This window comes from Jaculus jaculus, chromosome 4 (genome assembly GCF_020740685.1).
Source record: "Jaculus jaculus isolate mJacJac1 chromosome 4, mJacJac1.mat.Y.cur, whole genome shotgun sequence".
NCBI classification, from domain to species: Eukaryota; Metazoa; Chordata; class Mammalia; order Rodentia; family Dipodidae; genus Jaculus; species Jaculus jaculus.
The window spans coordinates 113,620,378-113,647,052 of NC_059105.1; the positions used below are offsets into that span (position 1 = coordinate 113,620,378).

The window sequence follows — 26,675 nt, forward strand, 5'->3', positions numbered from 1 at the left end:
GACCTTCTTTCCTTAAGTTGTTTTTTGTCAGGTGTTCTGTCATAGCACTAAAACAGTAAATGATACAGGGCTGGAAAGATTGCTCAGTGGTTAAGGTGCTTGCCTGCAAAGCCAAATGACCTGGGTTTATTCCCCCAGTACCCACATAAAGCCAGATGCGCAAAGTGGCACATGCATCTGGAGTTCATTTGTGGTGGCTAGAGGCCCTGGTGCACCCATTCTCTGTCCCTCTTCTCTGTCTCTCTCTGCTTGCAAATAAATAAACAAATATTTTTTTAAAAGTAACGGATAGGGCTGGAGAGATGGCTTAGCGGTTAAGCACTTGCCTGTGAAGCCTAAGGACCCCGGTTCGAGGCTCGGTTCCCCAGGTCCCATGTTAGCCAGATGCACAAGGGGGCGCACGCATCTGGAGTTCGTTTGCAGTGGCTGGTAGCCCTGGCATGCCCATTCTCTCCCTCTCTCTCTCTCTCTCTCTCTCTCTCTCTCTGCCTCCTTCTCTGTCTGTTGCTCTCAAATAAATAAGTAAAAAAAAAAAATAAACCAAAAAGAGAAACTTTAAAAAAAAATAAATAAATAAAATAAAATAAAATAAAATAAAATAAAATAAAATAAAATAAAAGTAACGGATACAGCTGGGTATAGAATTGCTGACTTAAAGTTACTCTACGTCAGATATTTGAAGGTTTTGCTCCACTATTATCTAGCTTCTGTGCTTCCTCAAAAAGTATAATGTTATTTTCATTCCTAGCCTTTTGTGATCTTTTTTTTGTTCATTTTTTTTTTATTTATTTATTTGAGAGTGACAGACACAGAGAGAAAGACAGATAGAGGGAGAGAGAGAGAATGGGCACGCCAGGGCCTCCAGCCACTGCAAACGAACTCCAGACGTGTGTGCCCCCTTGTGCATCTGGCTAACGTGGGACCTGGGGAACCGAGCTTCGAATCGGGGTCCTTAGGCTTCACAGGCAAGCGCTTAACCGCTAAGCCATCTCTCCAGCCCCTTTTGTGATCTTTTTATTCTCTCTGGAAGAGTATAGGATCTTCTTAACCTGGATCCTACAAAACATATAGTAATGTGCTTTGACATGGGTCATTCTATGATTCATGAGGCTATATACAACAAACTGGGTCTTTATGTTTGTCACTGAAAGTAAGACCTTGCACTGTGGACACTCATACCTTCAGGCGCTGGGAAATTCGTGGTTTGTTTTCCATTTTAGATCATCATCTTTCCTCACTTTTGTTGGTTCTTTCTTTAAAAAATCTAATTTGTTAGACATCCATCTCTGTAAAAGGTACCTATCTTTACTTTCTGTACCTGTTTTTTCTTGTCTTTGCTATGTCTTGCCTCCTGGGAAGCTAACCTCAACCTCGCCCTCCAGCCCTTTTACTGAACTTTTCACTTTTGCAATTTTATTTTTTTAATTTTAGAGCCTTCCTTATTATCTGTTCCCCTTTTTAAAAGAAAACAAAAACATTTCCTGATCTAGCATTATGGTGTAATATATTACTCTTGACTCTCTGAAGACTTTCATTGTAGATTTAAGTTTTAATGTGACTTTTATTTCTTTATTTGTTTATTTTTGAGGTGAAGTCTCCTTATATAATCAAGGCTGGTCTTGAGTTTCCTTCTGCTAGCCATACCTCAAAGTCTGCTCCCAGCTAGGGTCCACGTGTTCAAGCACATAGTAGCCAGGACCATGGATGTGTGTCACATGCCTGTGCCTGGCTTTTATTCTAGATTTTTAAAAAGTTGTCAGCTGCTTCCTGCATTGTCTTTGATTTTATTTTTCATTGTCTTATTTGTTTAAGTGTCTGTCTTTCATGAAAAAGCATTTTCCAAGTGTTCTGAAGTACTTGGTGCCCCATTTCTATTTCAGAACAAATCATTATAGAATCAATGCAAGTGGCATGTGTGGGAAAGTGCTTAGCAATGGGTGGATCTCATTGTGGGAACAAGGTACTGAGCTGTCTTTTTCACAGACAGAGCCCTGAATGTTGGTATATTGGGCTGATGTTTTTTTCTGGAATTAAACATTTTCTCTACTTTCCTCACTGTGTGAGTGGAGGAAATCCCCTAATGTGTTCCCTACATCTTATTTTTACTATTTTAAACTTCTTTACTGACAACTCCCATAATTATAGACAATAAACCATAATTCCCTCTTCACAATTCCCCTTCACAAATCCACTCTCCATCATAGCCCCTCCCTTCTCAATTAGTCTCTCTTTCATTTTGATGTCATCATTTTTTCCTATTATGGGGTCTTGTGTAGGTAGTACTAGGCACTGCAAGGTCACGGATATTGAGGCCAATTTGTGTCTGGAAGATCGTTGTTTGTATTTACATGCCTCCACCCTACCGCCCAGGAAAATGGGGAGTCCAATTTGTGTCTGGAAGATCGTTGTTTGTATTTACATGCCTCCACCCTACCACACAGGAAAATGGGGAGTGCAGAGGTAAGAGTGGAGATTTTTCTCAGCTCTGTGATTTTAGCTCTCCTGAGTCTCTCCAGATTTCTGCTTTTTCCATCTTCTAGGCTACTTTCCATCTCCCATCATTTTCTAATTTCTGATATATTGCAATCTAGGCTGCTACCTCTGAATTGTGGGGGAACGTGGCCTCATATCCTTTGATTACCACCTACAGTCATCTTGGTGGCGTTCTGGAAGGGAAGCAGATAAATTCCCAGAAGGGACAACAAGACACTCATCCTGGTCTCCAGATGCAATCTCTGAAGCTATTAAGACACTCAAAAGAAGTAGTGCACATGCAGTCTAGGAGGTGACATACATAGCAACCCTTTTTCATATGCATAGGAGGAGTAAAAACTGAAATAAATAGGATAGCAAGTGCATAAACCAGGAAACATGCTTGTTTCTATCAAGTATCATGTAGCAATAATGCTATACTTATAGTAATAAGGCTATACTTTTATAGGACTGGCAGCATAGTAGATTTCTTTATGCCAGCATCACCAAAAAACGTGTGATTAATATATTATGTCAAACATTATTATGGCTGTCTACATGATGGGATTTTTTTTTTTAATATGTAAGGGGAATTTTTCAGCTTTGTAATAATCTTATGGGACCACCGTAACAGATACAGTCCATACTTACTAAAATGTTATTTTGCAGGCATGATAGTAACAAGAATTGATATATAGATTGGAGATGTAGTAGAGCACCTACCTAATATATCAGGCCCTGAGGTCAGTCCCTGCATTGGATGGGAGGAGTTGAAGTAGATGGTGAGCGTGGAGACTCATGCCTGTAATCCTACTACTTCATAAGCTAAAGCAGGAGGATTGCTGTGATTTGAGGCCAGCCTAGGCTATGTAATGATTTTCAAGTCAACTTGATCTACAGAGCAGGAACCTGTCACAAAGAGGAGGGAATTGAAATGGCTATGCATGATAACTGATTTCTGTATTAGACAAAGACTCTAGAAGCTCCTAAATGTCCCTTTCTTCATTTCATGTTATTTTCTATGCACAGGAATAAACCCCTAGCTTGATTGCAATGAAGTAATAGACTTGGGTGCACAGATCACACATGTAACAAAATAATTAGAATATGAATACTTTTGTACAAATTTGAGTAATTCAAAAGTAGATTAAATAATACCTATTTGAAACAAAACCTAGAAAGAAAAATATGCTAACAATAGGTGTGAGGAAGGGTCACTGTGTATTCTGATGATTAAATACCCAACATTATACAGGAGAGAATGGCATCCCACCCTTACTAATCTGTTGGTGTCTGGACATATAAAATCGTTTTAGGTTGAGCTCTCAGGAGAGTAGATATGTAATTCCTAACTTGTGATGACTTTATTTTCATGAAATTAAAAACAAATTGGGCATAATGCTGGGAATTAAACACAAGGCCTTGGGCATGCTTGGCAAGCACTCTATCACTGAAGTACATCCTAGCCCTAAGATCTTTTCTTTTCCTGTCCTTTTCTATCTTTTCTTTTTTTCTTTCTTTCTTCCTTTCTTTCTGTCCTGACTGGTCTTGAACTCACAGTAACACTCTAGCCTTCTGAGTACTGGCATTACAGGCATGTGCTACCATGCCAGCTGAAAATATATTTAATTGATCAGAAATGTTCTTTTTTTTAAGTTTCAGAAGCATACTGCTGGGTTCAGGGTATAAGGTATATGAGTTCAGTCTCCAACAGTATCACCCTCCCCCCTCCAAAAAAAAAGTAAACCAACCTATAGATCAGCAACCTGTCAGAACTAATTAGAGAACATATCAAAGTTTTGTCCATTGGCTTAGAACTATTTTGGTATAAATGAGAAGGCCATCTCTTTCATGAGGGTTATATTAGCATATGTTCCCCATTTTATAAAGAAATGAAACAAACTGGTTATAAAAGGGGAAAGCACTTGGTATATGACATGGTTCACCTGTCCATCTTCTAAGTGTAAATTTCCCTGACAAATTACAGACTCCTAACCATTGCATCAAATTTTTGAGGCAGGATTTCACTATGGAATCCAGACTAGCTTCTAATTTAAGATCCTCCTGTATCAGCCTCCTTAGTGCTAAGATTATAGGCATGTGCCCTCATACCCCAGACTTTCTTCCTCTTTTCCTGAGTTCTTGTCTCCTCTCTTTGACATTCTCTGAGTACCCTGTGTCTCTTGGGAAAAGAGGCAGGAGGAGCTGCACAGGTCCCAGGAGGGGGATTTCCTTGGAGCTGGATACAAGCTGTACTTTGGTTGGAACCTTATAAACCTTTTAACATTTCGTTTATTTATTTGAAAGTGTGTGTGTGCACACACAAGCATGTGCACATGTGTACAAGCACATATGGACACACCAGGCCCTCTTATTGCTGCAAATGAACATCAGATGCTTTACGTGGGTGGCTTGGGAATTGAACCTGGGCTGTCAGGCTTTTCAAGGAAACACCTTTTACCACTGAGCCATCTTCCCAGCCCTCCTAACATCTAATGTAAGTACAGAGAGAGGGAAAGACATTAAATAGAGATAAGTACCCTGCAGTTCTAAGGCATTAGAGCACTATCCCTGCCAAAGGGATTACAGGTGACCCTTCTGTAACAGACAAGGGTACTTTTAGTGGTTGATTTAATTAGGCTGCAACACAGAGGTCCATGACTTTTGTAGGGAAGAGCATCATTGATATGCTGTCAATTACCTTACGTTTCTTTCATGTAGGCTATAATGTGGCATGCTTGGTTACATGGTTTTAAGCCACTCTCTAAACATAGTACCAGATATCACTAACACCCTCAGGAGTGGTTATGGCAAATGACTAAAATGCCCATATTCCAGTTGCTGATTAGCAAAATCAACAAAGATTTTGTTAGACTAATGGATGCTAGAAAAGTGATTTGTGTGTGTGGAGCTTGGTCTCAAACCCAGGGCCTCTTGCATGCTAGGCAAGTGCCTAACTACTGAACCACCATCAACCCTAGAGGAGAGATTTCACTGATGAAATGCATGGCACTAGAAGAGGTGGGCTGGCTAACATTTAGCAAGGCCCTTGCCCCTCACAACTGTGAATGGCATCTAAGGCTGGATCTAAATGATCCTATGGCCAACTTTTTTTTTTTTTTTTGAGGTAGAATCCCACTATAGCCCAGGCTGGCCTAGAATTCACTATGGAGTCTCAGGGTAGCCTCGAACTCATAGCCATCCTCCTACCTCATTCTCCCAAGTGCTGGGATTAAAGGTGTGCACACCACACCCAGCTCTTGCTTTTTATGTTTATTTTATTTGTTTATTTATAAGAGAGGAAGAGGGAGAGAGAGAGAGAGAATGGGCATGCTATGGCCTCCAGCCACTGCAAACAAACACCAGATGCATATGCAACCTTGTGCATCTAGTTTATGTGGGCCCTGGAGAATTAAACCTCAGTCCTTTGGCTTTGCAGGCAAGTGTCTTAACCCACTAAGCCATCTCTCCAGCCCCTATGTTCAACTTTGAATCACAGAATTCTGGTTGTTTGATGCCAGCTACAAAGTTACTTTCAGGATAAGCTTATGGTTTTGCCTTGTGTTAATATTTAATTAAAGGCATGGTCAGAGGCCTGGGACTTTAGGATGTTCTAGAACAGGATATAGGGGTCATGAACTCTATTCCTAGTAAATGCCTAATACATACTTACAGGTGCGGCAAATTTTGATCTGTAGCTTGCTTCCATCTCTAAAGAAATTACCTCCTTTGAATAGATAAGGTTGAGGAAGGGAGATGTAGCATAGCCTCTATCTACCTCAAATCAGTGGTGGCTTCTGACATTTACCAAAAAGAGTCTATTAATGCAGATTGACTAAGATTATTCACAATAGTTGTTTGGCATACTGGGTCATTATTTATGCCTTACCATTCTCTTTTCCTGGGTACTTGCCTCGGTCTATCCTTGGAGGATGCCTCAGGCAGGTCTTTCCATCCTCATCATCTGAAAGGAAGTCATAATACACCTAGGGCTAGGGCCAGAATAACCCAGAGGTGATGATGCTGTTAGGTAGACATACACAGGACATCTGTAGTGGGTGTGTGACATAGGCTACCCCATTTAAACCTTGTGATGTTGCAATGAGAAATGTCTGTCTGTCGCAGTCTGGTTCACATTGCTGGTAGAAATCACCCAACCAAAAGCAGTTTCTGGGAAAAAGAGAATTATTTTGGCTTACAGGCTCAAGGGGAAGCTCCACGATGGCAGGGGAAAACGATGGCATGAGCAGAGGGTGGACATCACCCCCTGGCCAATAGAAGGTGGACCACAGCAACAGGAGGGTGTGCCAAACATTGGCAAGGGAAATTGGCTTTAATACCCATAAGCCTGCCCCCAGCAATACACTCCCTCCAGGAGGCATTAATTCCCAAATATCCATCAGCTGGGAACCTAGCATTCAGAACACCTAAGTTTATGGGGGACACCTGATTCAAACCACCACACTGTCCTCGGGAAGAAACAGAAGTTATAAGAGGTTGAGGGGATGCCTGTGACTATACACTAGGAATTAGGGAAAGCAGAGTGTACATCCAGGTCGGCCATCTTTTAAGGCTATGTTATTTGGCTGCTTTGAGGAGAGGAAGATGAGGGTGCAGATGAAGGTTTCCATCTCTATTGGAAGTCATGTTAGGGGGAAGGAACATGATGTCATTCTGCTTCTGTGACTGGAATGAATGCCACTTAAAGGGCTTATCAATGGAAAGTGCAGTGATCTGGGACTTGGCCAAGCCTCTGAGCCAACCTACCTGCTCATTGTGAGATAGAAATAAGGTACTACATTTTTTTTGTGACCTGAGTTTTCTCATCTAAAATTTATTGTGATATATAAGTGAGATGCCTTTTTTTGTGAGCGATAGCAGATATTTCAATAGACTTTAATAAGAAAAATAATATTCTTGAGGCGCATTTGTAATTTATCATAAGGAATTAATTTATAAGCCTGTTGCCTTCATTGGAGCACATTTCCTCTCCTGGGGTGGGAGTGAGATGCCTTTTGAAAATGGAATGTACAGATAGGCATGGTGGCTCATGCCTTTAATCCTAGCACTTGGGAGGCAGAGGTAGGAGGACTGTCATGAGTTCAAGGCCACCCTGAGATTACATAGTGAATTCCAGGTCCGCATGGACTGGAGTGAGACCCTACCTCACACACATACACACACACACACAAAAGAAGAAAATGGAATATAGTACTGAGCATATGCTTTTGTGTTCAGGGAACTTCCCTGTTGCAAGATATAAAGCCAAGAAGCAAGATTTATTCTTTTTGTATTACAGGAATTTCTCATAGTGTCATACTGTGGAACACATGCAATGATTATTTCTTATTATTTCAGCTAGTCCCTAAAAGCATGTCAGCTTCTCACTCTTGGTTGGGGAATCTGTTTTTGTTTTTTTTTTTTTTTACAGAAGGCAGCAAAAGCTGGGGAGAACCAAAAGCTATCTACATGACAAGAAGACAGCTGACCGCCTATCATAAAACGAGCCACCGCTTGCATATCAGCCAGAGTCCAGGTGACACCGCAGAGGAATGGCAAGTTAAGCTCTTGCTCTTACGGCGAGCCTGACAACCTGTGCCGGGGTGATGACAGCGGACACTGCGGACACTCAAAATGTATCAAAGCAGAAATGCAGAGCGCTCAGCACCAGTAGACTTATAAACACCTTCCAAGGCTCATGGAACATTTGCAGAAGAAGGGGTCAGAGACATTGTAAGAGCCACAAGGTGTGAAGGAATATTCAGTGGCATTGCCCTCACCCTGCCTAGTGACTTGACTGCTGCACTCATAACCCCTGATCCCGTGGTGAATACCAGTAACCCCACTGAGGAAGGCCCTCAGTGGAATGGAGGCGGGGAGGATGATATGAGAGGAATAGGACCAACACATGATTTGTCCATACAACAAAGTTTCTAATTAATAAAAATGTAAAAAAAACATGTCAGCTTATTGTAGGCTTGCTGTGACTGACTTTGTGCACACTGGATGGCAGTCACCGTGACATGTGTCTGGGGACACAGAGGAGCCTTCCTTGTGAATCACACTGTACACTGGCCACCATGATGGGAGCAGAACCTGCACTCTGGGTCACTGGTCTGCTCATATAGCATTGACTTCCCCAAAGGAGGAAACAAAGGGCTGGGGATATTTCTCAGTAGGTAGGATGTTTGCCTAACATGCAAGAAACCTGGGGTTCCATCCCTAGCACTGCATAAAGTGGGCATAGTAGTACATGCCTATAATCCCAGTGCTTCGTGGTAGAAGCAGGAAGATCAAGAGTTTAAGGTTATCTTTGGCTATACAGTGAAGTTCAGGACACCCTGGGCTACCTGAGACCTTATATCACACAAACAAACAAAAAACACAAGTCATGATTAGGAAAAATAATCAAGCTGGGAACAGGAATAAAGGTCACATCAACAAAGATAACGAAATATATAGGTTTTTCATGGTAGGGTCTTGCTCTAGCCCAGGCTGACCTGGAATTCACTATGTCATTTCAGGTTAGCCTCAAACGCATGGTGATCCTTCTACATCTGACTTCCAAGTGCTGGAATTAAACGTGTGTGCCAGCACACCCTGCTAGTAATATGCCATTTTAGAGCTTGAACATTCATGTCTAACCATAACCAACCACATTTAGTAACTAATTAGCAGTAAGTGGAAGTTTGAAGATAACACAAGTGGCCTTTTCAGTAAGCACTAAAGCATGGTAATTATGAATGATAACCAGATATGTCTTATAATATCCTTCTTGCCTTCATCTCATGTTCTCAGAATATTGTTTTTCTTACCCATTTATATTCATTTTCCTTTTCTGTATGTGTGAAGGGAAGGGAAAGGGACAGGAGATGATGTTTAAGGAGACTGACATGGGCAGGCTGGGCCCCCTGTGCCAGGGACCTGAGCCAGGGCTGTGGATCCCATGCCTTCTCTGAGCAAAAGCCCCAGTCATAGGACATCTTCCTTTTTTTCCCTCCTGCCCTTGAAATGATGTGGGCTTTTTTGTCACTGTTACAATTAATATTTTTTGCATGTGTATGTGTGGTGTGCATGTGTATGCATATTTATGCACAGATGCACACGTGTTTCCTAGTTGTATATTTGTCTGCACATACATTTAGAGGCCAGAAGTTGATGTCAGATGTCTTTCTCAATTACTCTTCACCTTATTTTGGGTCTCTCACTGAACCTAGAACTCAGATTGGGCTAAGATAGCTAGCCAAAATCCCTTGGAGTCCCCTGTCTTTCTCCTCAGCACTGGATTACAGGCATGGGCTGCTGAACTCAGCATTTTTGTGGGTGTTGGAAATCTGAATTCAGGACTTTGCTTTATAGCAAGTGCTTTACTGACTGAGCCATCCTCCACCCCTTTCTTTTTCTTTTTGGCATGTGTTTGTGTGTATGTAGAGTATTGTGGTATGCGATCTGATGTGTATGGCTTATGCACATGTATGAATATGCATGTACCCCATGCTCCTGTGTGTGGAAGTTAGAGGAGAACACTGGGTGCCTCTCTCTGGTACCCATTCAGGCTGAGTACTGGGATTAAAGGTATGCACCACCAAGCCCCATGCTTCTCCATGCTACTTTTAAAAGTGGCTTTCAGTATATTCATAAGTTTCTTCCCATGGAGTGGGCTTACTTCTTTCCTGTTTTATCAGTGCTGTAAAAGAAATAACAAATGTTTGAAATAATGGATATGTCAATCTGATCATTATCATTGTTCATTGTGTACACGTATAAAAATATATACTGTATGTAGAATTGTCAATTAAAACTTTTAAGTGGATTTTAAAATTCACCATTGTTTTAAATTTTTTATTTTTGTTTATTTATTTATTTTGAGAGTGACAGAGAGAAAAAGGCAGATAGAGACAGAATGGGCATGCCAGGACCTTCAGCCACTGCAAATGAATTCCAGATGCGTGTGCCCCCTTGTGCATCTGGCAAACACGGGTCCTGGGGAACTGAGCCTCTAACCGGGGTCCTTAGGCTTCACAGGCAAGTGCTTAACCACTAAACCATCTCTCCAGCCCTGTTTTGAATTTTTAAAAAAATTATTTTTATTTTATTTGCAAGCAGAGAGAGGAAGAGAGAGAGAGAGTAGACAGAGAGAGAATGGGTGCCCCAGGGCCTCTAGCCACTGCAAATGATCTCTAGATGTATGTGCTCCCTTGTGCATCTGACTTACATAGGTACTGGGGATCGAACCTGAGTTCTTTGGCTTCACAGGCAAGCACCTTAATCACTAAGCCATCTCTCCAGCCTCTGTTTTGAATTTTTAGTCTAAGTTTTTGTTTATTTGTAAAAGTAAGTTTTTTTGAACACTTTAGTTTCCTGATGTGCATTCCTGCATTGTCCTTCCTAGGTAAATCCTCTGGCTGGGCAACCAGCAGCCTGGAGAACAAGATGTCTTTTTGTTTGTTTGTTTCGTTTTTTGTTTTTCGAGGTAGGATCTCGTTCTAGCCCAGGCTGATCTGGAATTCACTATGTAGTCTCAGGCTGGCCTCGAACTCACAGAGATCTTTCTACCTCTGCCTCCCAAGTGCTGCAAGTGCATGCCAGGCCGAGACGGCTTTTTTGGGGTCCTACCTCCACTTCCCAGAGTGAAGTGAGCAGGGACAATTTCTGCTATCCAGAGCTCCCGCAGGAGGGCCGGAGATGTTCGAGATTCCAAGCTTCCCAGGCGCAAACTGAACGCCGTGCGCTTGTCCAGGACAACCGGGAGTGGACCTGACTTCAAACGGATCTGGCTTCCTCTCTCCACTAGGGAACTGAGCGAGAGCCGTTGAAAACTGGGAGGTTCCTTGGGCGCCGGGGGGCGTGGCCGAGGTGGGAAGGGCGGGGTCAGTGTTGGAGACGGGGCCCCACGGGGCGGGGCTGGAGGTCTGCGCTGGGGGCGGGGCCTCGGCGGGGGCGGGGCCTCGGCGGGCTGAGCTGGGGGCGCGCGGCGACCTGCTCCCCTTGCGCTTTGGAGAGTCCGCGCGCGCTGGGCGCCGGCCGGGCTGTGATCCCCGCGCGTAGCCGCTGCCCCCGCCTCCTCGGCGACCGGGGCGATGTGAACCGGGGCCCGCGAGCGCGGCCGGGTCGCCGCGATGTGGCTCAAGCCCGAGGAGGTTCTGCTGAAGAACGCCCTGAAGCTCTGGGTGACCCAGAAGAGCAGCTGCTACTTCATCCTGCAGCGGCGACGCGGGCACGGCGAAGGGGGCGGCCGCCTCACCGGTAAGGGGCGCGCTGGGGCGGCGGGCCGGGCCTCTCTCCCCGCGGGGCCGCAGCCCCCAGCCCCCGCTGCGTGGCAGGTGGCGATGTCGTGGGAGACGCCGCGTTGAACGGCCTTGCCCTGGGATTGTTTTCTTTTCTCCAGCAGTTTCTCCTGCTAGCTCTGGTCTAGGTGGGGCGCAGGGACTCCAGGGCTGGGTGTTGTTCTGGACCAGGCAGGTGCCTTGGCCACCTTGCCAGGGCGAAGGGGGTGAAGGAGCACCTGGAGTTCGGTGCTGGCTCCTGAACTTAAGGAGAAACGCAGGCCAGAACTTGCCCAAATGTATCCTGGTCTGGGGCGTCTTAAGAGTTGGGCTGGCAGCTGTGCCGAGGCCAGGTGACAGCCGGGTGGTGCTCCTGGGTAGGCTTTGACCAGGCCATCTGGACGCAGCTGTGGCTCCAGGTGGTGTCCTGGCGCGGCCATCTCATGGCCAGGCGCAGCTTGGAAAGCTCCAGCAATCTGGGTCTTTTTTCACTTGTGGGACAGATAGTTTCCGTGCCTCATAGGGGAAACTGAGGCAACACATTTCCTAAGCTTGTGATCTTAGTAGCAAAATAGAGTGTGTGTATGTGTGTGTGTGTGTGTGTGTGTGTGTGTGTGTGTGTATATATATATATATATATATACACACACATACATACATACATATATATATATACATACATACATACATACATACATATATATATATATATTCCTTTCAGTGTCTTCTGAGGAATGTTAGGACAAAAACCACAGGTTTTGAAGTTGATGAAAAACAAGATTTTTTTTCCTAGAAGTTATGAGCCAAAGCCTTTTAAAATTTGGGGGCCAGTTTGCATTAGCTAGAGCCCTCTGTTTAAGTAGATCAGTGAAGGAAGATTGCTGTGGTCTTGTGTGTAGGGAATCAATAGGAAATTTTCAGATATGAGAACCTGAGTAACCAAGACCTTAGATGGCCTTGTCAACATCTCTTCAATAGAGGAAGAATTTGGCTGGGAAAGGAAAGTCAAAGGCCTGAAAAATATGTGTCTAGATGCATTAATTGTTGGTGACTGTCTATTCTTGGGTCAGTCTGGAGAAGGACCCCTGGGAGTGCAGTCTGGTGGGGAAACTAAGGAATGTGCCCTAAAACCACAGAATCAAGGATCACACCTTAGCAAAATCTGACAGTTGAGTTTGTTGAGTTGTGGGGGGGGGAGGAGGGCGGGGGTTGAGGCGTGGGGGGGAGTTTTTTTTGAGACCTTGGAGTGGGTGGGAGTTGACAAAGTTCAGGAGAAGGGGTTGTGGACAGTGGAGGGATCTGGGTGGCAGTGGGGTGAGACAGATGGATGACCATTAGACCTAGTGAACATCAGGGACAACTTGGACAGGAGGTGGACTTTGGGAGGAGTCACTCACAGTGGGGCCTGTGCCAGACTGGGAAAAGGAGCTTGGTAGTGGCCTGCAAGACATAGCAGAGACCAAGTGGCTGGAGAGGGGTTTGTGTCCTGCTCATTGAGAACAGTATCCTAATTTATGGTGCATTAAGTAGCATACCCAGTCTATAAATGATCTGTAGTAGAGGGTGAGCCCAGAACTTGTGAAGTTGGGAACATAGGGGCCATTTGTCCCCAAAGTCTTTCATTCCTTCATCCGTTTTGTTCATTCATTCATTTGTTCCAGCACGTAATGACCATGTAGGATGTCTCATGTGCTGCTTTGGAAGGAACCAGAAGGCCAGGTGAGCAAGGGATTATAGCCTTCAGGTTATTTCCTGTCTGGCATCATCTAGACATGGAAGGCAAAGCTGCCCTTCAATGCCTGGGCCAGTTTCAGGCCAGCTTTTCCTTGTAAGGAGTTTCCAAATCAGGTGTATAGGTTCTTTTTCGAATGAATGTAGAGTGATGTGGCCTCCTCTTATTGTAGGTCTCATGCTGTAATACCTTTGTTGGTGGGCTTCCTTGGTATTTCCTTTGGCCTAAACCTGTGAATATGCAGAAACATTTCCCCCTTTTTTTTTCTTTGAGACAGGACCTTGCTATATAGCCCAGGCTGGCCTCAATCAAATTCATGATCCCTTTGCCTCAGTCTCCAGAAATCTATGATTATAGGTGTATGATACCATGCCTAGCTCAGCAACTTCTTAAAGGCATAAGATCAACAAAAAAAGGAAAAGAGAAGATGGCTTATTTCTGAGAGATCTGGAACCTCTTGTTGATTGTTCAAGGATAACATCTCTGCATCCAGACATTTGATCTTGAGTATTTAGCTGGAAGAAAATGGCATGACTTGAGCAACCCAGTCTTACAGTATCTCTATTGAGCTGGCCTTGATAGGACCATTTAGGAATGTTGTCCAGTAAGGGCTCACTAGACACTGGAAAGTTCCATGTTGGTGGTGCTTGGAAAAAGTAGGAATCAGATCTGGTAGACTTTTAGCAGTGTAAGAGTTTATAATTTAGAATGAGTTTCAAGGCGATAATGAGGGCTAAAATGAGAAGCATTGTGGTGGTTTTAGACTATTGTTTGGCTGGAACCAAGTAGAGGTAGTTAAGAGGAATTGGAAACAAAATGTGAGAGTGCAGTAATGTTTTATTGCAAGGCGAAATTTGTTATTAGATAGTAAGAGTTTAAACATACAAGGGTCTTGAGGTTAAGATAATCTGGATTGTTCAACTTCGTAATTATAAGCTTTCGTTTCATGGAGGGTTATAATTTGCTCACTTACTTACTTACCTACCCCACCCCCACACACTCATGAATGTACTCCCTTAAAATCTCCAGTTTCATTTTTCTCTGTAAGTTTCTCACTTTCTCATATGTAGCATACTTATGTGCCTCCTTCATAGTTTTTATGCATTAAATTGCCTGTTTATGAGGGCAGGTGGTTTACCTATAATGGTATCCTCAGTTGCCTCCACCTTTCTTTTTTTTTTCTGCAGCTCTTGCTTTGGGGATGGAAGAATCTGGGCACTGACTTTTCAGGTGGCTAGAAAGGGCAGGTACAGATGGAGCTGCCTTTCCTACCTCCTGGAGAGCGTTTCTCTTGGGGGGAGGGCCAGGGCAGGCTGGCTGGTAATGAAATCATGGGCTCTGGGCAGTTCTGGGAGGCTGCCACCTCTTCCTTGGGTTAGAGCATGCCGAGTTCAGTATCATGAGGTGTTTCCCAAGCTCCACTGACAGAAGCGGTTTTGCTACCCTGGAAAGGACGTAAAGTTAGACAGTGTTCACTTGGATACCATCTCCTGCCCACGGGAATATTTCTTTTTTTTTTTTTTTCCCACAGGAATATTTCTTATGAAGGTTCAGTCTGTCCTGGGAGAACAAAGAGTCAGAGAAGTTAGCTTGTGGGAGGCAGAGGACCATCTCTGTCCACTTCTCTGGCCTCTATGAAACCTTTAAACTGGTTGGGATAAATGTTACTCTAAGCCCCAAACATCATTGCCCAGATGTGTACCCGGGCAAAGGATTGTACTTTTTTGTTTAATTATGTACATCTTGTATAATCTGCAACTGTTTTCCCAAGGAGGTTGTATATTTTCAAGTGACAGTTTCAGTAAACTGTTGATGTTTCTACAGTGCAGCATGCTCACCATAAGCCCTTGTTCACATCACTGCGTTTGCAGTAGTGCTGGGCTAAGTGATTCCCTAAACAGGGTCAAAGAAGGGAGTAGGGGGTTGTGGAGAATAGTGGATAATGCTGGCTTTGGAGTTAGGAGACTCCTGTTGGTACCAGTCTGGGTCTGAGGACTCAACCTAGCTTATGGAACTGGAGGTATAACTCAGCATTAAGACGGCGCAATGATGAAGCTGCTTTGGAGGGTTAGCGTCCATTCCACACCAGCTCCTCTTTTCCTCATTTCTACCAGGGCAGTGATTTCCATGCAAGTTAGAATTAAGCTGCATACATCAGTTTCTTGTATTTGGCATCTAGTAGGCTTGAAAAGATAAAAACAAGGTAATATTTAAGAACAAGTGAGTAATGTGAGGGCTTCTGAATTAAATGTACAAGAAATTTGCATGTTGTAAAGGATTTGAGAAATACTAATTCAGTTTTTAGAAAGTATAATATTTCCTATTTATTTATTATTGTTTGAGAGAGAAAGAGAGAATATATGCATGGACATACCAGAGCTCCTGCCCCAGCACACAGATTCCACATACACTCCACTTTGTGTGTCTGGCTTTACATGGTCACTGGGAAATTGAACCCAGACCATCAGACCTTGCAAGCCAGTGCCTTTAATTTCTGAGCCATCTCCTCAGCCGTTTTCTTTCTTTCTTTCTTTCTTTCTTTCTTTCTTTCTTTCTTTCTTTCTTTCTTTCTTTCTTTCTTTCTTTCCTCTATGCCTCTCTCTCTCTCTTTCTTCCTTTTTGTCTTTTCAAGGTAGTGTTTCACTCTAGCCCAGGCTGACCTGGAATTCACTATGTAGGCTCAGGGTGGCCTTGAACTCATAGTGATCCTCCTATCTCTGCCTTCTAAGTATTAGGATTAAAGGTGTGCACCACCACACCTTTATTTATTTTTTTAGACACAGTCTCACTTTGTAGTCCAGGTTGACCTGGAATTTACAACACTCCTACTGCCTTAACTCCCAAGTACTGGGATTATAGACTTGAGCTACAATGGCCAGTTTTCTAAATGTAACTTAAAAATTAAATATTTAGAGCCAAGTCTGGTAGCACATGTCTTTATTCCCAGCACTTGGGAGACAGAGGTAGGAAGATCACTGTGAGCTTGAAACCAAAATATTTCATTTAAAAAAAAAAAATTTAAATGCATGCTGGTCTATGTTTTAGGCAATGTATAACAGAAAGGCATTTTACAGGCAGCATGGTGGCTCAGGACTGCAATCCCTCACCTGGGAGGCTGAGACAGGACGATTGCCATAAATCTGGGCATATCTGAACTGTAGGTTTAGTCTATGCTATAGAATAAGAGTATGCCTCCCCCTCCCCCACCAAAAAAAGGAAAAAAATAAGGCATTATTGTGCTGGTCCAGTCCCTGAGATATGACCGGCACGGTTCAGCTGTTGGACATTGGTAGGGCCCTGGGTTAAAGCAAACCTAAACTGTCCGACATTGTTGTAGTTGGGTTAGTATTGCTGGCAGAAATGCCCAGCCAGGAACAGCTTGTGTGTGTGTGTATTGGGGGGGGGGGGGCAGAGTTTATTTTGGCTTACAGACTTGAAGGGAAGCTCCATGGGGGTAGGGGAAAATGATGGCATGAGCAGAGGGTGGACATCATCTCCTGGCCAACATCAGATGGACAACAGCAACAGGAGAGTATGCCAAACACTGGCAAGAGGAAGCCGGCTATAACACCCATAAGCCCACCCCCAATAATACACTACCTCCAGAAGGCTTTAATTCCCAAATTGCCATCAGCTGGGGACCTAGCCTTCTGACTACCTATATGTATGGGGGCACCTGAATCAAACCACCACAGGCATATTGCAGTATGGTTCCTGGGGTGCATCAAGTGTGAGCCTTCAGACTACGTCTCTCGTGAACCCTTCGCTGGAATTGATGTGGGGTCACCAGGCTTTCTCAGCACGAGCCTGTCGGCAGCTTGGACACAGGTAAAGCCCAGCATGGTGTTGACTTTCTTGGCTGGGATGTGTGGTGTTGGCTGGAGACCTGCTCAGGTAACTGAATTTGTTGATGGATGTTGTTTCTGCCAACATGAACCTGACACAACAGGGTAGCTGTGGCATTGCGTAGAAGTCCAGACATTGCTTCTTGAGTTTTTTTTTTTTTCTGCTTTGGTTTTGTTTCTCAAAGCACCATGGAAGACACCTCAAATAAAGGGAGAAGTTTGAATTTAAGTGCACAAATCTGAAAAGTTAAACAGGTGAAATAACTGATACAACGTTAAGGGCTGATAAACCATTAATAGACCATGGAGGTTTCCAAGAGTTGCATTTAGTGAGTGCACAATCCGAACCATGTGTTTATAATTAGATAATCACAAGAGGAGCACTTGGTGTCACTCCAGGACATCCTAAGAAGTACAGATTGTGTGGGTGGTGAGGCTCACCTTTTCAGCTCCTGATGCAAAGCTGAGGTTTTCTGAGAGGCTTGTTGTTTGTAGAGAATGAATTTTCTAGCAGTGAAGGGAAGGGATTTTGTGGTTTACCCAATGCCACCTGAATTCTGGTGGTATTGGGTAAATGTGGAATTTATTAAAAAGGAAAGCAGCAGCCAGGTGTGGTGGCACACATCTTTAATCCCAGCACTTAGGAGGCAGAGGTGGGAGAATTGCTGTGAGTTTGAGGCCAGCCTGAGACTACTTAGTGAATTCCTGGTCAGCCTGGGCTAGAGTGAGATCCTATCTTGGAAAAAAAAAAAAGTAGCAACGCTGATCTTTCTCCTGCTTGTATAAACATTCATCATTATATTAAGAGTAACTGTGGACCTGTTTTCAGTGCCCCTTGGAGCTGCATGCGTTCCTCTTAAGCACAGACTGCCCAGTGTGCCAGGCATTTTCTCTGCCAGGACCTTTATTAACTATCCTGGCTTTTCTCTCTTTCCCATGCCCTTCAATGCAGTTACTTTTTGTCACCCTGAATTCCATTTCCTAGAAGTGTCCACCTGTCCCTTCCTTACTCTGCAGTTGGGCCACCTGGTCCCTCTGCATCATCTTTTGCTTTCCTTTGGCACCTGCCTCTGTTTGTCACATCGTAGCTCTTGGTGGCCTTAACTCTTCAGAGCAAACCAAAGCATGGGCTGTAGTAGGGGGTCCCAGGTCCTCATCCCTCTCTGTTGTGCTCCAGCACTGGAGTGGTTTCTTGTCACTGGGCCATTCTTGGTAATATTTGTTAAATGCATGGGTGTCCCAGTAGAATTGATAGGTGGAAACCTGTATGTGGAAAAATGTTTTATTTATTTGAGAGTAAGTGAGTGAATGTGAGAATGGGCACACCAGGGCCTCTACCCACTGCAATCAAACTCCAGATGCATGTGCCACCATGTGCATCTGGCTTAAGTGAGACCTGGAGAATCCAACCTGGGTCCTTAGGCATGCGCCTTAACCCCAAAGCCATCTCTCCAGCCTGAGAAATGTTTTGCATCATCCTGGGAGTAGAAATTCCACAGAAAACATAGAAATAAATAATAGTATGTTGTTCCCAGTTTTTTTTCTTTCTTTTTATCTTATTTTTTCAAATTTTTATTAACATCTTCCATAATTATAAAAAATATCCCATGGTAATACCCTCCCTCCCCCCACTTTCCCCTTTGAAACTCCATTCTCCATCATATCCCCTCCCTATCTTAATCAGTCTCTCTTTTATTTTGATGTCATGATCTTTTCCTCCTCTTATGATGTTACGTAGGTAGTGTCAAGCACTGTAAGGCCATGGATATCCAGGCCATTTTGTGTCTGGAGGAGCATGTTGTAAGGAGTCCTACCCTTCCTTTGGATCTTACGTTCTTTCTGCCACATCTTCCACATTAGAACCTGAGCCTTGGAAGGTGTAATAGAGATATTACAGTACTGGGCACTGCAGTCATTTCTTTACATCACCATGATACCTTCTGAGTCATCCCAAGGTCACTGCCATCTGAAAAGAGAAGATTCTCTACCAAAAGTGAGAGTAGCATTAATACAAGGGTCGGAACATTAAGAGAAATGCTTACTGGGCTGTTTGATAAGCATAGTATATACATTTAGCCAGACAGCAGCAGATGTTACACCCCTAGAGCTCATGACTGCCCCTGTTTTAAGTTTTCAATATTAGGGATGTATTCCCTCCCTTGGAGTGGGCCTCCAGTCCAATTAGAGGCCATTTGTTTTCCACCATGACAGATGTGTCACTATTGTACCCGTTGACTCATTGGGACTGGCTGGCCAAATAATAAGGTTTGCAGTGTCCACTGTTGAGTATCTGCCCTGGTGATTTATCTTTCTCCCATTGAACTGCATGCAGAATGGCTTCTTCCAGCTTTTTGTCAGCTGGTCTACGTGGAGGAGGTTATCAGATCAGTTCCAGTAGGATTTCTCAGTGGCCTTGCAGTCCAAATATGTGGAGTCTTCAGCAATAGGGTCTTACCATCTATTCCTGGTGGGAAACGAAGGGCCTCGGCAATGGTCTATAACGTTTTGGGACCATCAGGGACCTCCTTGGCCAACAACTCACTCACTGGAAGGTATCCTATCCCTGGCACTGAAAATTTTATAGCAACAATCTATGGCTCCTGAGTGTTCCATTGTCCACAAAAGTAGGATTCCGTATGATTTATTTATATCCTCTTAGATTTTTTTTTTTTACCCGATATATCCTCTAAGATTTTGATTAGCCCTCCCTCCGTATTTCCTTTACTCAATCTCTTCCCCTGACCTCACTTGGGCCTTTTTACCCCCATTAATCTATTCTTCTATTTCCATATATACAATACCATCCTATTAAATACACTTAATAGGATTTGTTTTTTTTAATGTAGGGTCTTTCTCTAACCCAAGCTGGCCTGGAATTCACCATGTAGTCTCAGACTGGCCTCAAACTCACAGCGATCCTCCTACCTCTGCCTCCCAAGTACTAGGACTAATGGCATAAAACCATACCTGGCTATTGTTCCCAATTTTCCACTGACTCTCTTATAGTAAACAGCAGGCTAGTAAGACAAAAGAAAAAAAAAGAGTCTTAAGTGATACAGGAACAATCACAAACACCTCCAAAACCCAGGGACTACTGTACGGGCATTGAATAGAAAGAAGAGTGAACAGGTGGGTCTGACCTACTGACAAACACATGGAGAGGGACCCAGCCAGGCCCAAATGCTCAGGTTCTAAGCCTAGCTTCCTCTTAGGTGTGGGTAGGAGCCCCTGGATTAAGGGTTTCAAGAGAGAAAGGTGGGGTGACCTTTCTTGGTTTTATGGCTGACTTTGGGGGAAAAGGGTTCTATGACTTTCCTTGGGAAAGAGGAATTCTGGTTTCTCCAGCTGTCTTCAGAGGAGAAAGAGTCTGATGGGAATAGGCCAGAAAATTTGCTTTGAAGGATCTTCAGTCTCCTTTAATTCCAAGTCCTCAGCATGACAAGCACCTTACCAAGGGGTATCATGCCTGAGCCCCAACAATGATGAAGAAAGATGTTAAGGTGACAGCAAGAGCTTACCTCCTGCCTGTCTTTGGGGTTCAGAGGGAGGAAGGGAAAAGACTGCAGAAAACTTGTAGAAGACAGAGTGATAGGCCATGTGGTATTTTTTTGTTTATTTTTTTGTTTATTTTTATTTATTTATTTGACAGCAACAGACAGAGAGGAAGAGGCAGATAGATAGATAGATAGAGAGAGAGAGAGAGAGAGAGAGAGAGAGAATGGGTACGCTAGGGCCTCCAGCCACTGCAAAGGAACTCCAGACGCGTGCGCCCCCCCTTGTGCATCTGGCTAACGTCGGTCCTGGAGAATCGAGCCTCAAACCGGGGTCCTTAGGCTTCACAGGCAAGCACTTAATCGCTAAGCCATTTCTCCAGCCCCCATGTGGTATTTTATACACATGGAAGAATATATGCCCTCAGAGTAGAGTGTATGAATGGACTGTTGATACATAGAAAGCCAAATAAACCAGCAATTTTGTGAAACTAAAATGTGTGGAAACCAAATTTTTGGATAATAAAAAGTTGGATAGGATGGAAAAGTGTTTGATGTTACACAGCACAAAGATTGATGTGGTAGTCACAACTACTGTATAATTGGAGCAAGGGCAGTGAGTGGCAGAGGTGTGCTTGGTGTTCAGTGAAAGGGTACTGAATCGTCCACTTTTGAAAGTTGAGAGCCAGGGCCTACATTAAGAACTCAAGGGCCTGGATGTGGTGCTGCAGGTTTGTAATCTTAGCATGAGGGCGGCAGAGGCAGGAAAAGTAGAGTTTGAAGCCAGCCCAAACTCTACACACTGAGACTTTGTTTCCAAAAGGGGTTGGGGAGGAAAAGAAGAGTGCTGTGGATGTAGCTTAGTGGCGGAACACTTACATCGCATACGCAGGACGTAGGTGTGATCTGGAGCACAGAAAAGGAGAAAAAAAAAAAAAAAAGGAAAAAACGAATTCAGATAGCACTGCAATATGTTACTTTAAAATGTAAGATGAATATAAAAAGAAGTTGGAAGAGGTTGCCCCGAGGGTGGGGACAGAGGGTTGAGTGATAGGCGAGATGTCTGTTGTGTTTCCCACAGAAACCTTACGAGGTTACATGTTTCTTTATATATACCCGTTACTTTGCTAAAATAGGGACAGAATCTAAAATTTGGGAGCACTTTTTTTTTCTGGCTAGCAGCTCTATGTGGGGGTTGGGGATCATGAAAGCATTGGCGCAGTGCCCTTTTGTTCCCTCATGAATGCCAGTGGGTCAGCTGTCCCCTCAGTCGGGTGCATTTAGACTCCCACTGTCTAGCATGTTGTGGGTGTGATGTTTCAAACAGGCTTACATCTGTGTTCAGAAATACATCTAATCCCATCAGGCTCATATCTGTTTACATTTTTTTCCTGGAGAGGAAATCAGTTTTGACTTACAAGCTCATGATCTTTGTCTCATCATGGCTTGTAGATGCGATTCTGTGACATAGTATGCTTCTTCTGTCTTGATTTATTGTGTGTGTGTGTATTTGTAGATAGGCATGTGTGTATACATATGTGTACATGTGTGAAGGACAAAAGTTAGGATCAAGTGTATTCCTCAGTCACTCTCCACTTTATTTATTTTGACACAGCGTCTCATATTGAACCCATATGTCACCAATCCAGTGAGACCAGCTAGCAAGCAAGTCCCAGGGATCCTCCTATGGCCCCTCCTCAGTGCTGACATTACAGTCATATGCTACCATACGCAGCTTGTGTGGGGTGCCAAGGATCTGAACTCAGGTCCCCAAGCTTGTGTGACAAGTGCTTGTACCACTGAGTCATCTCTCTAACCCCTGGATTTGAATTTTGTAATTTACAAAATAATACACACTCGATAAAATAATTGCTATAAAAATAACCAAAATAGTTTTTGTATTTTAGAAGATTTCATGCATCAAACTGTTATGTCTTCCATATACACTGGCAAAAGTCAATTTAATGGTTGGGGAGATGGCTCAGTGGATAAAGTGTTTACCACATAACTCTGAGTACCTTAGTTCAGATCCCCATGCCTCACATAAAAACAAAAAAAGGTTAGAAGCTGTGGCAGACTTAGGTGGAGACAGGAGATTTTCCCAAAAGATCACAAACTGGAGCCATGAAGATCAAGAAACTCTGGGGCTGGAGAGATGGCTTAGCAGTTAAGTGCTTGCCTATGAAGCCTAAGGACCCAGGTTTGAGGCTCGGTTCCCCAGGTCCCACGTTAGCCAGATGCACAAGGGGTCGCATGTGTCTGGAGTTCGTTTGCAGAGGCTGGAGGCCCTGGCGTGCCCATTCTCTCTCCCCCCCCCCTCTCTCTCTCTCTCTCCCTCTTTCTCTCTCATTCTCAAGTAAATAAATAAATAAATATTTTTTTTTTTAAAAAAGAAACTCTGCCTCAGATGAGGTAGAAAGTGAGAATTGACTTGGAAGTTGTCTTCTGACTGCAACATGTGAGTTATGACTTACGTGTACCTGCACTCACATGCGAACACACACACACCAAATAAATGTATTTAAGAAACAAAGTTTACTTACTTGCAATTAATGAATAATAATAAGAAAAAACTCCCAAAAGACATTTTACTCCTCTCTTGACTACTGACCCAGCCCTGTACAAACAAAGCTTACAGTCTGAAGAGGTAGAAATGGTAGCGGGGGTGGTGGGTGACATGAAACCACAAATACTGTATTGCGAAAGGTGGTGAATGAATGGGATACAAGAGAGAAGAACAAATAGATTAATTTAGGTCAGAGCATCAAGAAGCATGTCTCTGAGGACTTGTGATGTCACCGAGACAGGGATGGTGTATGAGATGGTGTTAGCTGGGTGAAGAGTTTAGGAAAAACTTTGTGCATAGAGGAAGTGGCATGTGCAAAGACCCTGGAGTCAGAGAGAATCTGTCTGGGAAAGTTAAACTTAACATACCTGGGAGTTAGCTAGTAAGCCCTGTAGTGGAAACTACCATAGGGGACTTATGAGTGGTTGGTGGGGCAGTAGGAAGCCAGCAGTCTATTTTCCCTGCAGCCATGTGGATGTATATGTAGGATGGAGGGAGGGAGACTGTCTTTAGTACCGTGCAGAGAAGTCTGGTGAGATACTGGGGGTCAGAGCAGTTTGGGTACAGGAGGATGTCACATGGGAGTGGTGAAGGACCAGGGGCTGGCAAAGAAGCAGAGATGGTGACTTGGTAAGGGATGCTTTTTTTTTTTTAACTAAAAGTTTATATTTGTCAACACATAGTATCTATCAAATGCTGGCTCTACTGGTGTAGTGACCTTTGGACAAAGCTTCCAGGCCTTGAGATGGCCCAGGTAGGATTTGGGTAGTCAAGGGAGTCCCAGATGAGGATACCTCTGGTGCCATGTCCCAAGGAATTTTGTTCTGACAATCAGATCAAATAATCAACATGAAAAAGAACAAATCATTAACTTCCTGTAACATCATTAAGAGGTGTCTCTCCCTTGCTCGTAGCATAGAGCTTCTAGAACTCCTGTAATTTCTTGAGGGCTGGGGGTTTTAGGAACATCTTTTGTCCTGATAGCCTTTGACCCCAGTCCCGACTCAGCGTTACTAACTCTTTACAGTTTTCTGGTGATTAGAACATCTTTTGTTCTAAGGTGACATCCTTTGGTGGGTTCCTGGTCACCAGAAAGATCAGCTTTGATTAGAAGCTTGGAGTTTTCAGCTCTAACTCTGTGCTTCTGGGAGGAATAGAGGATTTAGACTGAACTAATGAATGATCATGCCTGCATGATGAAGCTTCCATAAAAGTGCTGAAACTTGGGGTTCTGGGAGTTTCCAGGGAGGGTGGTGCATCCTGACTCCACAGGGACAGAAGTTGCAGACTTGGGATATTTTGGACCTCCCTCTGTGCACCTGTTTGTCTGGCTATTCATCTATAACATCTTTTATCCTGTCCTTTAAGTTGTTTACTGAGTTCCGTGAGCTGTTGAATAAATCGGTGAGCATTAGGCAGGGGTCATGGTACTTCTTGACTTACAAGCTGGTAGCTTAGAAGTACAGGCCATCTGAAGTAATTGCCATCTGAAGTGGGACAGTTCTGTAGCATAGTGCCTTTAACTATGGTATTTTGATTGAGTTTTTGCACACCTAATCAGTAGCCGAAGAGTTGAGAATTGGTTAATGTAGAACCCATACATATTTGGTGTCAGAAGTGTTGTAAATAGTAGACAGAGCTCCCGCATCTCCACCCTACTGCCCAAATAATTACCTAGCTTAAATAGAACTCAAGGATTTTGGGTTAGCACTGGAAAGGAATTGTTTTACCTGGCAAAAGAATAATATTGGTTGATAGAACTCAGTGATAAAGCATGCTTACCACACCAGAGACCTTAAGTTCAATCCCCAGCACTGGGGGGAAAAAGGTAATGCTACTTTTCTGGAATTTGGAGTCACTTAGTGACTGTGTGTTGGATTCCCCTCATGCTGTTTTTGTCTAGGGCAGATGGCAAGAATCTGGTTTTGCTAAGTGTTTTGCCCAGACTGTATGTGTATGTGTAATTTAGTTTATTTTAGAAGGAAAATACAGGTTGCTTTTCATTTCTGTGGACTACATAGGCTGACAAGTAGATTTGGCCATCCTGAATTACTGTGTTAATTTCTTTGCTGTGACAAAATGCTTGATCTACACCTTTTAAGGTAGGAAAGGTCTATTTGGCTCTTGGTTTCAGAGGCTTCAGTTCATGGTATGCTGGCTCCATGGCTGGGAGCACGTGGTGGAACTAAGTAGCTCACCTTAGAGTAGACAGCAAGTGGGTGGAGAGAGTGAGGTGAGAAAGAGACCCTCCTCAGGGAAAGACACAGCCCACAAACACATGCTTCAGTGATCTTATTCTGGCTTGGTTTTCTCTTCCTAAAATTTCCTGAACCTTCTGAAAGTGGGCCACCAGCTTGGAACCCAGCCTTCAACAATGAGTCTGTGTGGACATTTTATATTCAAACTGTATCGGTCCTTGAATTATTAAGAGAGATTTAAATAAATCCATGGCCTGTTAGTGGGGATACAAAGGATTTTTACTCTAGGAATGTAGAGACTGTCTGAAAATTGGATTTGCCTAGTGAGGAACAGTTTAAGGAAGTTTTGGACTTTTTGCCATGAGAAGCAGTGTTTGCATGGCAAACATTTATAAGGCATAAACACTATTAGCTCAGACTATAGAGAGATTTAGGGAACACAGTGGACTGATGTGGCTCCAGGGTTCTGTTAAGATTGTTGTTCTGTTGGAATTAAATCAAATGTGAACCCCAAGCTATATATTAAGATTGCTTTCAGCCCTTCTACACTGTTGGTGGGAATGTAGTCTTATATAGCCATTGTAGAAATCAGTGTGAAGGTTCCTGAGACATCTAAAAATTGATTTACCATATGACCCAGCTATACCACTCCTAGGCATATATCCTAAGGAGTCATCTTACTACCTTAGAGATACTTGCTCAACCATGTTTATTGCCACTGATTCACAATAGCTAGGAAATGGAACCAGCCTAGATGTCCCTCAACTGATGAGTAAATAATGAAGATGTGCTACATTTTTACAATGGAGTTCTATTCAACAGTAAATTAAAAATGAGATTATGAAATTTTCAGGGAAATGGATGGATCTGGAAAGGATTATACTAAGTGAGGTTACCCAGGCCCAGAAAGCCAAATGTTGAATATTCTCTCTCATATGTAGATCCTAGCTATAAATGTTTGGACCCCTATGTGAGTTGGAATAAAACTCAGTAGCAGAAGGCTGGAGAGATGGCTTAGCAGTTAAGGTGTCTGCCTGCAAAGCCAAAGGATCACGGTTCGAATCTCCAGGACCCACGTAAGCCAGCTGCACAAGGGGGCTCATGC

General features: G+C 43.5%; 1 protein-coding gene across 4 annotated transcripts in view; it reads left to right on the forward strand.

Annotated features, from left to right (window-relative positions):
* Positions 1–11,539: 11,539 nt before the first annotated feature.
* Tbc1d8 (TBC1 domain family member 8) overlaps positions 11,540–26,675 on the forward strand; it is a 163,480-nt gene continuing 148,344 nt past the window's right edge. For 2 of the 4 annotated variants that reach the window (XM_045146887.1, XM_045146888.1), the window contains exon 1: positions 11,541–11,718. In XM_045146887.1, the coding sequence (XP_045002822.1) occupies positions 11,592–11,718 (127 nt within the window). In that variant the 5' untranslated portion in view covers positions 11,541–11,591. Of the gene's footprint in view, positions 11,719–26,675 lie in introns of all 4 variants that reach the window. The other 2 variants (XM_045146889.1, XM_045146890.1) reach the window with 2 other exon arrangements.